Here is a 13,204-nt window from a genome sequence, read left to right on the forward strand (position 1 = left end):
TATGGGTGTGATTTCTGGCACATGGAGTTGTCCGGTTTCTGTAAATCAGAAACCAATTAAACTTTTGAAGGGATAACATTTTCTAAGAAGTCATGACTCTTAAAAGGCCTTTGGGTGGTATAAGCCTTAAAACAGCCCTTGGACCTCCAAGTTTCCATAAGCAGGACAAGTCTGCAAAAGTTACGCAGTGCTCAAGGAAGAGACCCTCTTCAGCTTCACTTCAGATGTGGCTGTGGAGGATAACAGACAAGGAAAAAGGCCCAGGGGATGGAGCTAGAAGCCGCAGAGAACAACAGATCAAGAGTGCCACCCTGAGAGCCACATCAAGGTCACACCTAGGAGATGTCTCCACTTCTGGGGCAAAGCCACACTCAACAGGGTCATTATTTGTAAGGACTGATGGCTGCTGTGTCCCCTACTCCTCCTTTCATTAGATGGAAGGCTTTTTTTTTTTTTTGGTAGGGCCGGGGGCTGTTATCCTGGTCAGATCATGAGGAGCTGCATTCAGCCCCAGACAGGGCATACTTTCCAGAGAACCCAGCCTTTGAACTTTGCAGCAATTGGTAAATGGGATTTCAGGCTGTTTCCCCGGGAAGGCAGTAAGTGTGGTCTAAGAGTGTGAAAAAGGAGACATGAATATTAACTGCCTCGAGAGACTACAGTGGCTGAGCCTACTTCTTTTTCCTGGGTTCATGGACCGTTCCTTTACAAGAAAGCATGGCCTTGCTGAGTTCTAGCCAATGGAATATGATCGCACAGAGTCAGACACGACTGAAGCAACTTGGCATGCATGCATGCATCGGAGAAGGAAATGGCAACCACTCCAGTGTTCTTGCCTGGAGAATCCCAGGGACAGAGGAGCCTGGTAGGCTGCTGTCTATGGGGTCGCACAGAGTCGGACATGACTGAAGCGACTTAGCAGCAGCAGCAGTGCTTAGTCGCTCAGTTGTGTCCGACTCTGTGCGACCCCATGGACTGCAGCCCACCAGCCTCCTCTGTCCATGGGGATTTGCCAGGCAAGAATACTAGAGTAGGTTGCCATGCCTTTCTCCAGGGGATCGTCCCAACTCAGGGATTGAACCCAGGTCTCCAGCATTGCAGGCAGATTCTTTACCATCTGAGCCACCAGGGAAGCCCAGGAATACTGGAGTAGATAGCCTATCCCTTCTCCAGGGGATCTTCCCTACCCAGGAATCAAACCAGGTCTCCTGCACTGCAGGCTAATCCTTTACCAGCTGAGCTACCAGGGAAGCCAGTATGAGTGGAAGCAAAATGGCCATTTCCAGGCCTGGCCCATAAAACCCTCCTGAGAGATTCTCCATTTTGTCTCAAGACTGATGAACACAGTCACTTTGGAAGTCAGGGCTTACAGTGGAGGATCTACAAGACAAAAGGAGCCTCAGTTCCTGAATCACTGCTCAGGTACCTGTTCTGAAACACACCTGAGTGAGAAAAAAACGTCCATTTGCTGTAACAGCTGTCATTACTCCAACTGCTACACGAAGCCATCACTTACCCTAACCACACATAAAACTACCTATGCCTTGTCTGGTGGCATAGAGAGGGGAGGGCTGTATTTTAAATCTCTCAATCCTGACAGTTTTTCTAAGTGGGAACATAAGCCTGAACTTTAAGGGAAAATCCCTGAAGCTCCATCTGGCCAGTGTGGTCTGGCCCACTATGGTGACGAGCACCTACATTTGCTCCCATCTCACTCCAAAGGGGAAGCCTGTTGAGCCCCGAGAAGCCAGAGCCAACAAGACCCCAAGAGGCCCGAGGAAAAGGAAAGTCAAGCAGCATCAGAGATGCTCTGATGTGAATTTACCTTGAAATATTCTAAGTCTTTTCTTCCCTTTTTCTTGATAAGGAGACATAGGCTCAAGAATTAAAGTGATTCTTCACTTAAAATTTGGTGACAGAGTTAAGATTAGAAGTCAGGTCCCCTACTATTATTTGTAGCAAAAGAAAAAAGAAAAGGCATACACATGACTGCTTTAGCAAGCAATTAACTATTTCTTTGTTGCTTTATGGTTTTTCTTAAAATTTGTATGCAAATTTTTCATTCTACATCATCATATATCCCCAATGATTTTATATAAAAGAAACTTTAAAATTAATTGTCGCAAAATAAAGAAAACCCTCCAGGAAGCACACTTCCCAGTGGAAAGACACAGCCTGATCACAGATACAAAATTACCTTAGTGCTAGAATTTGATGTCTTAAGGGCGTCTTCCTGTCTTGATGCCTTCTCTTATCTATGATCTATGGTCTATCATCCCCATTCCAGCCTTATTTCCCTCCTAGGGAAAAAAGAACTGTAATCCAGGGACACCTGCCAAATTTCTACTCACCCTTTGAGGTTCAAGTCCAACATCATCTCCTCTAGGAAGCCTCCTATGAACCTTCCAAGCCCAGGTGATCCTTTCCTTCCCCACATCAACTAGACCCTAAGCATGCTAATTCTAGCACTTACCATGCCGTGTTGCAATGTATCTGTTTGCAAGTTTTTTCTTCCATGAAATATAACACATAAAAAATTTGCAAACGATGTTTGCTGAATGAATGAACTTAAGGCTGTGGCTGTAGGCTCCCTGGGGTCCACTCGTCGTCACGCTCCCTAGCACACTCCCATTACGGCTGGAGGGAGGCCCACACTCAGCAATCGCACACTTACTGGCTGGGGGAGGGGCTCCGGAGGTACCAGGCCTGTACAGCCCTCACGTTGGCTTCATCCTCTTCACTCGGGACCACCTGCTCCTCTTCTGGGTCCCCACTGGTTGCCATGACAGCCCGTCAGCCTCTGTAGGTTTAGCATGAATAAGGCAGTTAGAAAACCTAGTTCTGGAGGTTTTGTGGGGGTGAGAGGTGTGTTGGTGATGTCACCTCAATGGAACTAGGGATGGGAAAGTCACCACATGTTAATCGCCTGGTGGGAAAACAACTCATGAGGAAAACCCAGTCAGACTTGATTCAGCTACTGTTATCAGGACACCAAAACGCACACTTGGCTGGCCATGTAAGCAATCCACCTAGTCCACCTTGGAGTCATGAAATTTAAGAAGTGATACCTTGGCTCCTTCCACAGGTGCCAGCAAGAAAGCAGTGAGGGGAGTCCAAAGTTTGCCTTAACTATAGCTTACGCTGAACATATGTGTATTCCCCAGACCAGAGAGGTCCTTCTCTGAACCTTCTCTCTGAACTTTCTCTGAACACACACACTCTCTCTCTCTCCCTCTCTCACACACACATCTTTTGTCTCTACTGGGAAGGTACCTTCTTCAGCGACTCTAACCAAGGCCACAGGAGCCACTGCCTTTGATTCAGGAGCCATCCCACAGCTTATTAAAGAACATGAGACCCCCCAGGAGCTGGTCCCAGATGAGGCTAGGCCCTGACACTCAGGGAAGAGCTGCTGCCCTTTTGGTTGTAAGTCCTGGGCTCACAGGACAAAGTGAAGGGAGAACACTCACCGCTGATCTGCCTGTATCTCCACACCAAGAGGGCAGCCACCCAGAGGCTGAGGGGCCCAGACAAAATGGCCAGAGACTCCGACCAGTGAGAGGGACCTCCCTCCTCTCTCCAGTCTCCTTCTCTGAGGGGCAGGACAGCTGTTCACAGGAAACCTTAGCTGCCTGCTAAATATAGCCTCTGGCCCCTCAGCCTGGCAGATCTCTGAGAGGAAGGCATGCAGGCTCAGGACTCAGACCCAAATGTGGGCCCCACTTAACTCTTTCCCTCCTGGCTGCTTCTTTGGAAACTGACCCTGAGCCGCAGAATTGGGAGAAGTTCACGCTTCACAGAGCGGCCTCAAGAACAGGTTTACTTTAGGCTCTCTCTCCATACCTCCCTGCCTGGGGCTGCCTATGCAGAGTGCTTCCAGAAGATAATCTAAAGCCAAGGATCTAAAAGAATGAAGTAAACTGTACTTTAACCCTCTGTCAGCAGATATATAGAATGGGGAGGATCCTCTGATAGATGTTGGGAGAGCACCATGGTGAGACTATGGGGTACTAACTGCCTGTGGCCAGGACTCCATTTCTTTGCAGAAATATGACTCTGGATAGTGAACTGGGCAGTCGTGCACGCCTTCCATAACCCCGTCCCACACTCAGCCCATATCATCCCTGGGTGATATAAACACCCCTTGAGCTTCATGAACTTCAAATGAGTTCATAATCCATCCTACTCCACCCACCAACATTACAATCAAAACAAAGCCCAGTAACCCAATAGTTCATTCCCCAAGCCCGTACATTCTGTAATGACCCCTATCCCTTCGTCCAGCCATCTGCCCATTTGTGTACCCATTCACAAATATGTACTGATATCCACTATGCATCCAGCTCTGATGTGACCAAAGTAAGACACTTAAATGGTGTTTCCTCCCAGCTAGGTGGAATAATGCCTGGGGCATAGTATCATTAACAATTGGCCAAACGAATGAATGACCTCATAGTTTATTAGGAGGGATGAGACACAGACCAAAAATAGCTCAAGCTCAAGGCAGAATGTAGTTAGTTAGTATCCTAAGAGAGATCCGGAGTGCTGTGTGAGTTCAAATGAGGGAGAGAGCCCTTCTGACTGAAGAAGTCAGGAATGGCTTCACGAAAGAACAAATACATGAACTGGGCTTTAAAGCACATATTGCATTACAACAGCAGATATGGTGAGGGGAGGATTTCCAGAGGGGACGACATGGAAAAAGTTTTAGGGTAGCAAAAATTAATTTCACATAGTGATTAGAGCTTTGAAGAAAGAAAACAAGGTTGAGTGCAGAGACTTGGCAAAGCTGGGATGGGAGCGTCTTTGGATAGAGTGGTTCAGGAAGGCATCTCTGGAGAAGCACATGGCATCACCACTGACCAGTTGCCAAACCACTGTCCTGGGCATCAAAATAGGGGCTCGGTGAGTGGCTGCTGAAGAATGGAAGAAGGACCACAACTGAGTAACCATGGGGGTTCAATGTACCTCCAGACTTCAAGGCTCCATGAAGATGAAAAGTAGTATGAGAGAGAGGTGAGATGAAGGAGGGAGGGATGGAGAGTGGGGTGGGAATCAGGCAGGGGGCTGAAGAGGGGCATCAGGTGGACAGACCGCCAGCATAAGGAAGCAGATGGTGGAGGGGAGGGGAGAGAGAGAAAAGGGAGAGCGAATACACCAAAAAGTGGCTGCAGATAGACGGGACCACTCAGGAGGAGAGGATGGCAGAGGGCCTCTGTTTTCTTTATAACCTTAGTCACCATCCCGAACTCACCAACGGTGACATCAGGATCACTAGCAGAGTGGACTGAAAATCAAAAGATTACTTGCTGGCTGTGTGACCATAGATAACCCATTTAACTTCTTTGAGACAGAGATACCTATCTGTAACATAGAAAATCAAAGTACTAATTTTTCCACTGCGTTCTGACCACCCAGTCCAAGGTGGGTCCTCCCAAGGCCACAGTTTTATTACCTACATCTTTTTCCAAGTCATGATCCCCATAGCACTGGTGATCTTTAAGTGGGGTGACCAACCATCTCAGTTTCCCTAAGACAGAGACATTCCTGGGACATAGGGCCCTCTGTTTTAACAGTGGGGCAACTCCAAGCAAACTGGATGAATTGGTCATGGTATTTCTGGCTGTCTTGTTTGATTGTATACTATTTTCCTCCTCAGTCAGATTAGCAGTTCTCTGGGATAGAGACTTCTGGTCTTCCTCATGACTGTGTCTCTAGCATGGTGTGGGGTAGGGGGAAATGACAAGGAAGGGAAGCAGAGGAACAGATCATAATATGTCTTGCAGTGTTTCGGCAATTGTGGCCAACACCCTTCTTTTATTGACTTTGAAACCCTTCCTCTGAGATAGTTTCCCTTTATATTACAGGTGGCAACTTCCTATCTCATATAGGTAAACCTGCATTATAGTGAGAAGCCCAGGACTTTGCTCACCTGCTAAATGGAGAGAAGGCAGGGGAAGGAACTGACGAGCTGAAAGAGGTTCCTGTTGGGGCCTTTGGTGGAGTGGGTGGAGCTGGAGTCTAGTCCCACAGGTGAGCTCACCTGTCAGTCTAGCTGTGGGGTGGGGCATGGGGGCCAGGCTGGGCAGAGGTAGAGGAAGGGAGAAACTGGAGGACTGACTGAAGGCTGGGCTGGGTTGGGCCAGAGGCCACTGTAGCTTTAACCAGTCAGCCCAGACTGATTCAAGACAGGAGCCCACCAGTGCCAGGCTGGACGTGGGGCAGAGAGGGAGCCAGACCATGGAGGGGAAGATACAGCCTGTGCTGTGGGTGCTTTGTGCAGGTGAGTGGTGCCCAGGGGTGGGCAAGATAGGGGCTGAATGCTGAGGGTCTCCCAGACAGCCCCAGAGAGGGCCTCAAATGACACAGTGTTTTCCCTCTGGGCAGAATGACATGTTGAGTTGTTGAAAAAGCAGGTTCCAGGCCAGAATCAGAAATGTTTAATTCTCATATTAGTAAATAAAATTTGAGCCCATTTCTGGAATGAAGAATTCATAAGACTCTCAAAACTATATTTTCTGATTCTAAGTCAAATCATCGGATCAAATATATTAATAAAATCTGGAAATTAGGACAATAAACCCCAGAAAGGCCAGGATGTGTGGATCCAGGAATTTTGTTCACTACCTGAGATTTTAGAGGAGGAAATGGCAACCCACTCCAGGAATCTTGCCTGGGAAATCCCATGGGCCGAGGAACCTGGCAGGCTACAGCCCATGGGGTTGCAAGAGTCAGACACAACTTAGCGACTAAACCACCAATACGTGAGATTTTAACCATTGCCTTAAAACCAGAGAAAATGGTAACATCTGTATCATGTATATGGAAACTAGCAGAGAGACACTACTACTCACCCAATATCGTTTACAGGGCGAGAGAAGACTAAGCAAAAACAAAGAGAAAAACAACCAATTAGAAAGGCTCTTTCCAAAGGTCAAAGCTCTTTAGCTCTCTTTGTACTCTGGTCGTTGAAAACGCAGAACATGGGGAAACTCCACATAATAAAAATCAGACGTTCATTAATATAATGGTAGACTCCAAATCAGGTGCTAAATAGCAAAGCCACTGTGTGAGGATCCATGGAGGGTCTACGGGTTAGGATGGAGGTCTTGGCATCAGACTCCTGGGAACTGACAGAAAGTAGAATGAGCAAGGAATTTGAGAGATAAGGGTTGGGGGAATTTTAGGAGTTGACCATGCTGAGAATCTCATCAGCTTGCAATTTATTTATTTATCTTAAAATTTGGCCATATTTTAAAACTAAAAATATTATTTTTCTTTGAATGAAAGATTCTTTAAATTCTGTAGTGTTTACAATTGTCAAATATTTCACATACATGATTTTATATAATCCCACAATAACCCTTTCTTCTCCTACTCCTATCTTGCCCCTCCTGTCTTCCCTCTCCCCACTGGTAACCACTAGTTTGTTCTTTATATCCATGAATCTGCTTTTGTTTTTTCATTTTATTCATCTGTTTGCAGCATTTTTTAGATTCCACATGTGATATCATACAGTATTCGTCTTTCTCTGTATTAGCTTGCAATTTAGAAATTATTGTGGGCTTCAGGGATCTAGCAAGACTAGGGTGTGTTGTTGAATTCAAGTTCATGTGCCCCGTGTACAATGAGGCTAAATAAACTGAAATACTGGAGTGTGGAAGAGAAAGTTTCACTGCAAGGGCCATAATAGGAGAAGGGGTGGCTCACGCTCAAAAGACGTAAACTCCCCAATGGGTTTCAAGAAAGCATTTTTAAAGGAGCAGGTGAGGAAGGAGAGTCACAGGATGTGTGATCAGCTTGTGCGCAATTTTCTGTTCGGTTGGTGGTGAGGTAACAGGGTGGTGTCACAGGGGTTAACATCACTCTCAGGCTCCAGTAGCTCTGGAGGCTGCATGTTCACGGTCATAAAGTACTTCCTTCCATTTGGTAGGGGTTTCAGTAACTCTAAAACAACCCAGGAAATGTGGATCAGGTAGTGCTGTCTAGGTTCTTCAGGGAGGAGCTAAACATTCTGTGACTGCTGTATGGCTAATTTACTGTTTATATTCTTACCAGTTTTCCTGGTCCAACTGCTACTTTTGCATTCACTCTTGATTCAGACTTTAATGACTCAGGGTAGGCCTGGGAGACCACAGCTTTTCCACAAACAAGGGGCAGGCGGAGGACATGCAGAGAAGGAACTGTCCTGGGCAGTCCCATAGGGTCCTGCGCAGTTACAGGGGGAGGTGAAGAGTTCTACCAGGAAACTTGGGAGCCCTAAGGCCTGGGAAGTGTAATGGAACAGGGTCTGATTTAGGGCTCACTTTTCCGCTTCTAGAGGCAAGCTCCAAACCAGTTGGCCTGCCAGCCCAGGGTGGTTCTCCCAGGTCCCCAGGTTTCCCCAGGTTCCCCTTCTTTCCCCATCTCTCCAAACGCAATCTTGAAGCTGTTGGTTGCTCGGGAAGGTCTGGTCAAACTCGCAGGCCCTGCCAGAAGGCCCATCTCTGTGGGGCAGAGGGGCCCTCGTCATCAGGCTAGAGGGCCTACTTGGTTCATTCTTTCATCCAAACAGCTCTTTACCAAACACATAGTTTGTACAGGAAACGCAGGAGTGAGGGGCCTGGAATGAATTGCAGTCATCAGGGAATCTGTCTCAGCCATCACATCCAGACCCGAATGACGTGCTTCAAGTCTCAAGGGTAGGAGGCTGAGAGGAAATGACCACCCTTTCTGGGCTGGGCCAGCGACCTCTGATCTTCTTCTCCAGAGCCTGGAAGTCTCTCTCATGCCTTGCCTCCTCCCCTACACACCCCTGCATTTGCAGTCTGGCTGCAACCCGAAAGCCATGCACAAATAAAAAGAAGGGATTTGGGCTTAGGGAAAAAATAACCCAAAACAAAACAGACTGAAAAGTGGCCCTAACTGTGAACAGCCTCGAGCAGTACATTTCACCTCTTCCTGTGAGAAGGTATGTGACCCCTGGGTGAACTCATCCAGTGGAACCAGTTCTTGGGATTGTGCTCAGACACACAGATAGAGTGTTCTGCCCCCATCCACTTCCCTCCACCCTCCAAGTCTGGCGCCAGGGGCTCATCACCTTTGCCTCCATACTTTATACTAAGGGGAAGGGGCTGGAGCAGTGGAGCCATGGAAGCCGGGCTTGGTGGCTAGCTCTGGGTATATGTTTGCCAAGTGGAAATGTTTGTGGGTGAAATAGTCACTTCCATGTGTAAGTGAGCAATAAAGGCCTTCAAAAGTCAAACATAAAAACTGTTGGGTGACACTCCCCACCATGAGGAGGAACAGGGAAATTAGGGAGGGCTTTCTGGAGGAGGTGGAGATTAAGCTGGATTCCAGAGGACCTACTGGCTTTCCCTGTTGTTCTGTTCTTCACCTGAACTTGCTCAGTAACCACTAAAATTTTGCTGATGTCTTGGGCAGAGTACCATGACAGAATTAATGAAAACAGGCCCCAGGACTCATCAGACTTTGGGGAATCAGAATAAAATCACATTAGGTCATATGACGGAGAAGGCAATGGCACCCCACTCCGGTACTCTTACCTGGGAAATCCCATGGACAGAGAAGCCTGGTAGGCTGTAGTCCATGGGATCGCTAAGATTTGGATGTGACTGAGCGATTTCACTTTCCCTTTTCACTTTCATGCATTGGAGAAGGAAATGGCAACCCACTTCAATGTTCTTGCCTGGAGAATCCTAGGGACAGGGGAGCCTGGTGGGCTTCTGTCTGTGAGGTCACACAGAGTCGGACACGACTGAAGTGACTTAGCAGCAGCAGCAAAAGCAGGTCATATGAAGGGTATGCAAACAGAAGGTGGTGCATTCAAGAATTTAAAAACAGTACTTAAACCTACTAAAAGTCAGTATGACAATTCCAAAAATGTCAGTGACACAATACCTCCCCCTCCCTGGCAGACGCTCCCACCCGCTTATCCTCTCATGTCACAGGCACTCAAGAAGGGCAGGCCCTCTTCCTTAACTGACTTTGCTGCTGCTGCTGCTAAGTTGCTTCAGTCGTGTCCGACTCTGTGCGACTCCATAGACAGCAGCCCATCAGGCTCCCCGGTCCCTGGGATTCTCCAGGCAAGAACACTGGAGTGGGTTGCCATTTCCTTCTCCAGTGCATGAAAGTGAAAAGTGAAAGTGAAGTCGCTCAGTCGTGTCCGACTCTTCTCGACCCCATGGACTACAGCCTACCAGGCTTCTCTGTCCATGGGATTTTCCAGGCAAGAGTACCGGAGTGGGGTGCCATTGCCTTCTCCTAACTGACTTTAGCTTGAGGCAAATTAGTTGCCTCAATAAATCTCAGTTTCCTAATCTGTGAAATGGAGAGGGCAACCTATAATGTATAAAAATGCACATTTTACCTCCCATTTGGTTATTAGAGATAGCAAATGAGGTTGTCAATGTAAAGACCCTGGATCAGTGCTTGCCACATTACAAGCATTCAATAAATGCCCATTATTATTGTTGTTGTTGTTATTAGTGTGGGCAAGTGTAAATTATAGGAAAGTAACTAGACTTTGATGATCAACTGTCTGATCACTCTGACCTGGCAGACATCTGCCAAGAGACTGAGAGTCACTGTGGATGAAAGATTTTCATCCACCCTCCCAAAGGCTGCTAGAGAAAATGCTCCAACTTGTGTATAAGACCAAAGCTCTTCCACTCTGGGAATTTTTTCAGCCACCAGACTCCATGAAAGACTTGATATAGTAGAAGGTACAGCTGCAGGAAAAGAGAGGCATAAAGAGGAGTCCACCAAGGGGAAAAAAGTCTCTGAGACACTCTGCCCAGAGTCACTAAAATCTTTGAAGACTTGATAAAAAACATAACCAAACAAAAAGCCCTACCTTCCTAGAACTAGAGGAAACCTCAAAGCTTAAGTTAGAAAAGCAGAAAGTACTGCTTTTCACCAAGAAATAAGGGAATCTATCATCCTGAAATATTCAAGATGAGAAAATATTTTTTTTTCCTCCATCTAAAAAAAAATTTCAATAAGCTCATGGATGATTCATCCATGATGGGTTTTTTTTGGGAACTATTAATAAGTTTCAAATTTTCTATCATTGTAAAGTTGATCATGCCATTTTAGAATCCTTCCCCACGGGCCTTTGTTAGAGCTACAGTCCCCAGCAGGAGAATTTTCCTACACGACTTAGATTTGCCCACTCTGAAGTACCATGTTCCTGTTAGTCACACAGGCTTGGGCAGCTTCCCAAGACCTTCCCTGTCAGAGGGTGGCATATCTTCGCCTCGTGTCCCTTGCATCTCTAAGTCCACACAGTGGCCTGGTTGAGGCTCTGAGGTTTACAGGGCTCAATCTCAAACATGTACAAAGATGAGAACCAGATAAGTGGCCTTGTGCCAGTTCATCTTGACCCCATGAGTGCGTGCTTAGTAGCTCAGTCATGTCCAGCTCTTTGCAACCCCATAGACTGTGGCCTGCCAAGCTCCTCTGTCCAGGGGATTCTCCAGGAAAGAATACTGCTGTGGGTTGCCATTTCCTCCTCCAGAGTATCTTCCCGACTCAGGGATCGAAACTGGGTCTCCTGCATCATCTGCACCGCAGGCAAATTCTAAGAGAGTGGCCTTGTGCCCAGTTCATCTCCACTCCAAGAGTGTGGTATTCAGACCAGAGCCAGTAGTGTTGCCCAGCAAGTGCACTGCAAGATGGCCAGGCTGGCCTTTTATCTCCTTCCCAGCTCTAAGCCCTGTTGCCACACCTGACCCCAGGGTGTGACTCACACCTGGAGCCTGGGGAGGGCCTGCTGGTGCCTGAGCACAAGTCAGAAGCCAGTGCTCACAGGGAGGGCTCGTGTGCCTGGGGAATTACACTTTCTGCCTGTCAGAAATGAAATCAGATTAAAATGCCCCAGTCCCAGCTCCAGCCTTGAAGTGGGAAGAATGCAATGAATGGTCACCCTAAGTGTGGTATGTGTGCACTGAGTGATGGTTTAGGGCAGTAGCTGCAACCCAGGCAGCCCATCAGTATCCCCTGGGGAGTAAAAGTACACATGTCCAGGCGCCCCCAGACCCTCTGAATCAGACTCTTGAGAGGCAGAATCTGGCCATCTCTCTGATTATGAAAATTTACCCAAGTGATTCTGATGTGAAAACCTCAGTTCAGAGTTGCCTACTGGACCTTGAGGAAAAATAGGTTTAATGAATGGTTGTCTCCGTGACTGGGGCTGATACTCTGCATGTGATTTGCAGCTCAATTTTGCAGCATCTGGCTGCTTCCCTGAGTTAATGTCCAGCCTCCAAATTGATGTCTTAACTCACACTTTCATATGCATAGAAGTCGTCTTGAGATCTTGTCAAAACACAGACTGATTCAGTAGGTCTAGGGAAGGGCATGGAAATCTGAATTTCTAACAAACTCCCAAGTGATGTTGCTGCTCCTCCAGGGACTACAGTTTGAAAAACAAGGCCTCCAGAGAAGAACTGGTTCATGGGCACAGGTGTGATCCTCATCTTGCCCTCATCTTTGCCCTCTAGGGCCCCATCCCAGGGTCTTGGTAACTAGTAGCACTGCTTACTGTGATGCTGGCTAGCAGGGAGGAAGCCTGGGGGAAAGTATTCCCGGCAAGGTCTAACCTTGATAATCCCTCCCTCCTTCCTAACATACTCTAGTCCGTCGGTCCCCCAAGATACACCCATTCCTGGTTCTCCTCTGGCATTCCTGGGCTAACCCTTTCACATCTCCCTTGCAGCTTCATGCTTCTCGGCCTACCATGAAATGTTAGAATTCCCTCCACTTAGACCCTCATCTACATCTGCATCTTTCATTCACACCCATTCTAACTGGGCTTCCTTTGTGGCTCAGCTGGTAAAGAATCCACCTGCACTGCAGGAGACCTGGGTTCAGTCCCTGGGTTGGGAAGATCCCCTGGAGAAGGGAAAGGCTACCCACTCCAGTATTCTGGCCTGGAGAATTCCATGGACTGTGGAGTCGCAAAGAGCTGGACACAACTGAGTGACTTTCACTCACTCACTCACTTATTCTGATTGACCCACATTTGACCCCAGTTTTGTCTTCAAACTCAATCTCTTTCTTGAGCCTTAGACCCATAAATCCAAAACTATGCGTGACTTTTCAATTTAGATATCTCAGAATCAGTTCAAACTCACAAGCTGTAAACCAAACTCATGATCTTTGTCCCCACATCTGGGCCTTTTTCAGTGATCTCTACATCAGT

The 13,204-nt window shown here is 47.3% G+C and overlaps 2 protein-coding genes across 2 annotated transcripts in view; one reads left to right on the forward strand and one right to left on the reverse strand.

The window, feature by feature from the left end:
* Positions 1-3,597, reverse strand: part of DUSP27 (dual specificity phosphatase 27, atypical) — a 70,704-nt gene extending 67,107 nt beyond the window's left edge. Inside the window, exons 1-2 of the mRNA XM_027526639.1 lie at positions 3,471-3,597; positions 2,675-2,800 (exon numbers count right to left, since the gene is read on the reverse strand). Of these exons, the coding sequence (XP_027382440.1) occupies positions 2,675-2,784 (110 nt within the window). The 5' untranslated portion in view covers positions 2,785-2,800; positions 3,471-3,597. The remainder of the gene's footprint in view (positions 1-2,674; positions 2,801-3,470) is intronic.
* A 2,512-nt stretch (positions 3,598-6,109) lies between these two features.
* GPA33 (glycoprotein A33) overlaps positions 6,110-13,204 on the forward strand; it is a 52,742-nt gene continuing 45,647 nt past the window's right edge. Inside the window, exon 1 of the mRNA XM_027526667.1 lies at positions 6,110-6,283. Within this exon, the coding sequence (XP_027382468.1) occupies positions 6,241-6,283 (43 nt within the window). The 5' untranslated portion in view covers positions 6,110-6,240. The remainder of the gene's footprint in view (positions 6,284-13,204) is intronic.

The sequence above is a fragment of the Bos indicus x Bos taurus genome, chromosome 3 (assembly GCF_003369695.1).
Source record: "Bos indicus x Bos taurus breed Angus x Brahman F1 hybrid chromosome 3, Bos_hybrid_MaternalHap_v2.0, whole genome shotgun sequence".
In the NCBI taxonomy this organism is placed as follows: Eukaryota; Metazoa; Chordata; class Mammalia; order Artiodactyla; family Bovidae; genus Bos; species Bos indicus x Bos taurus.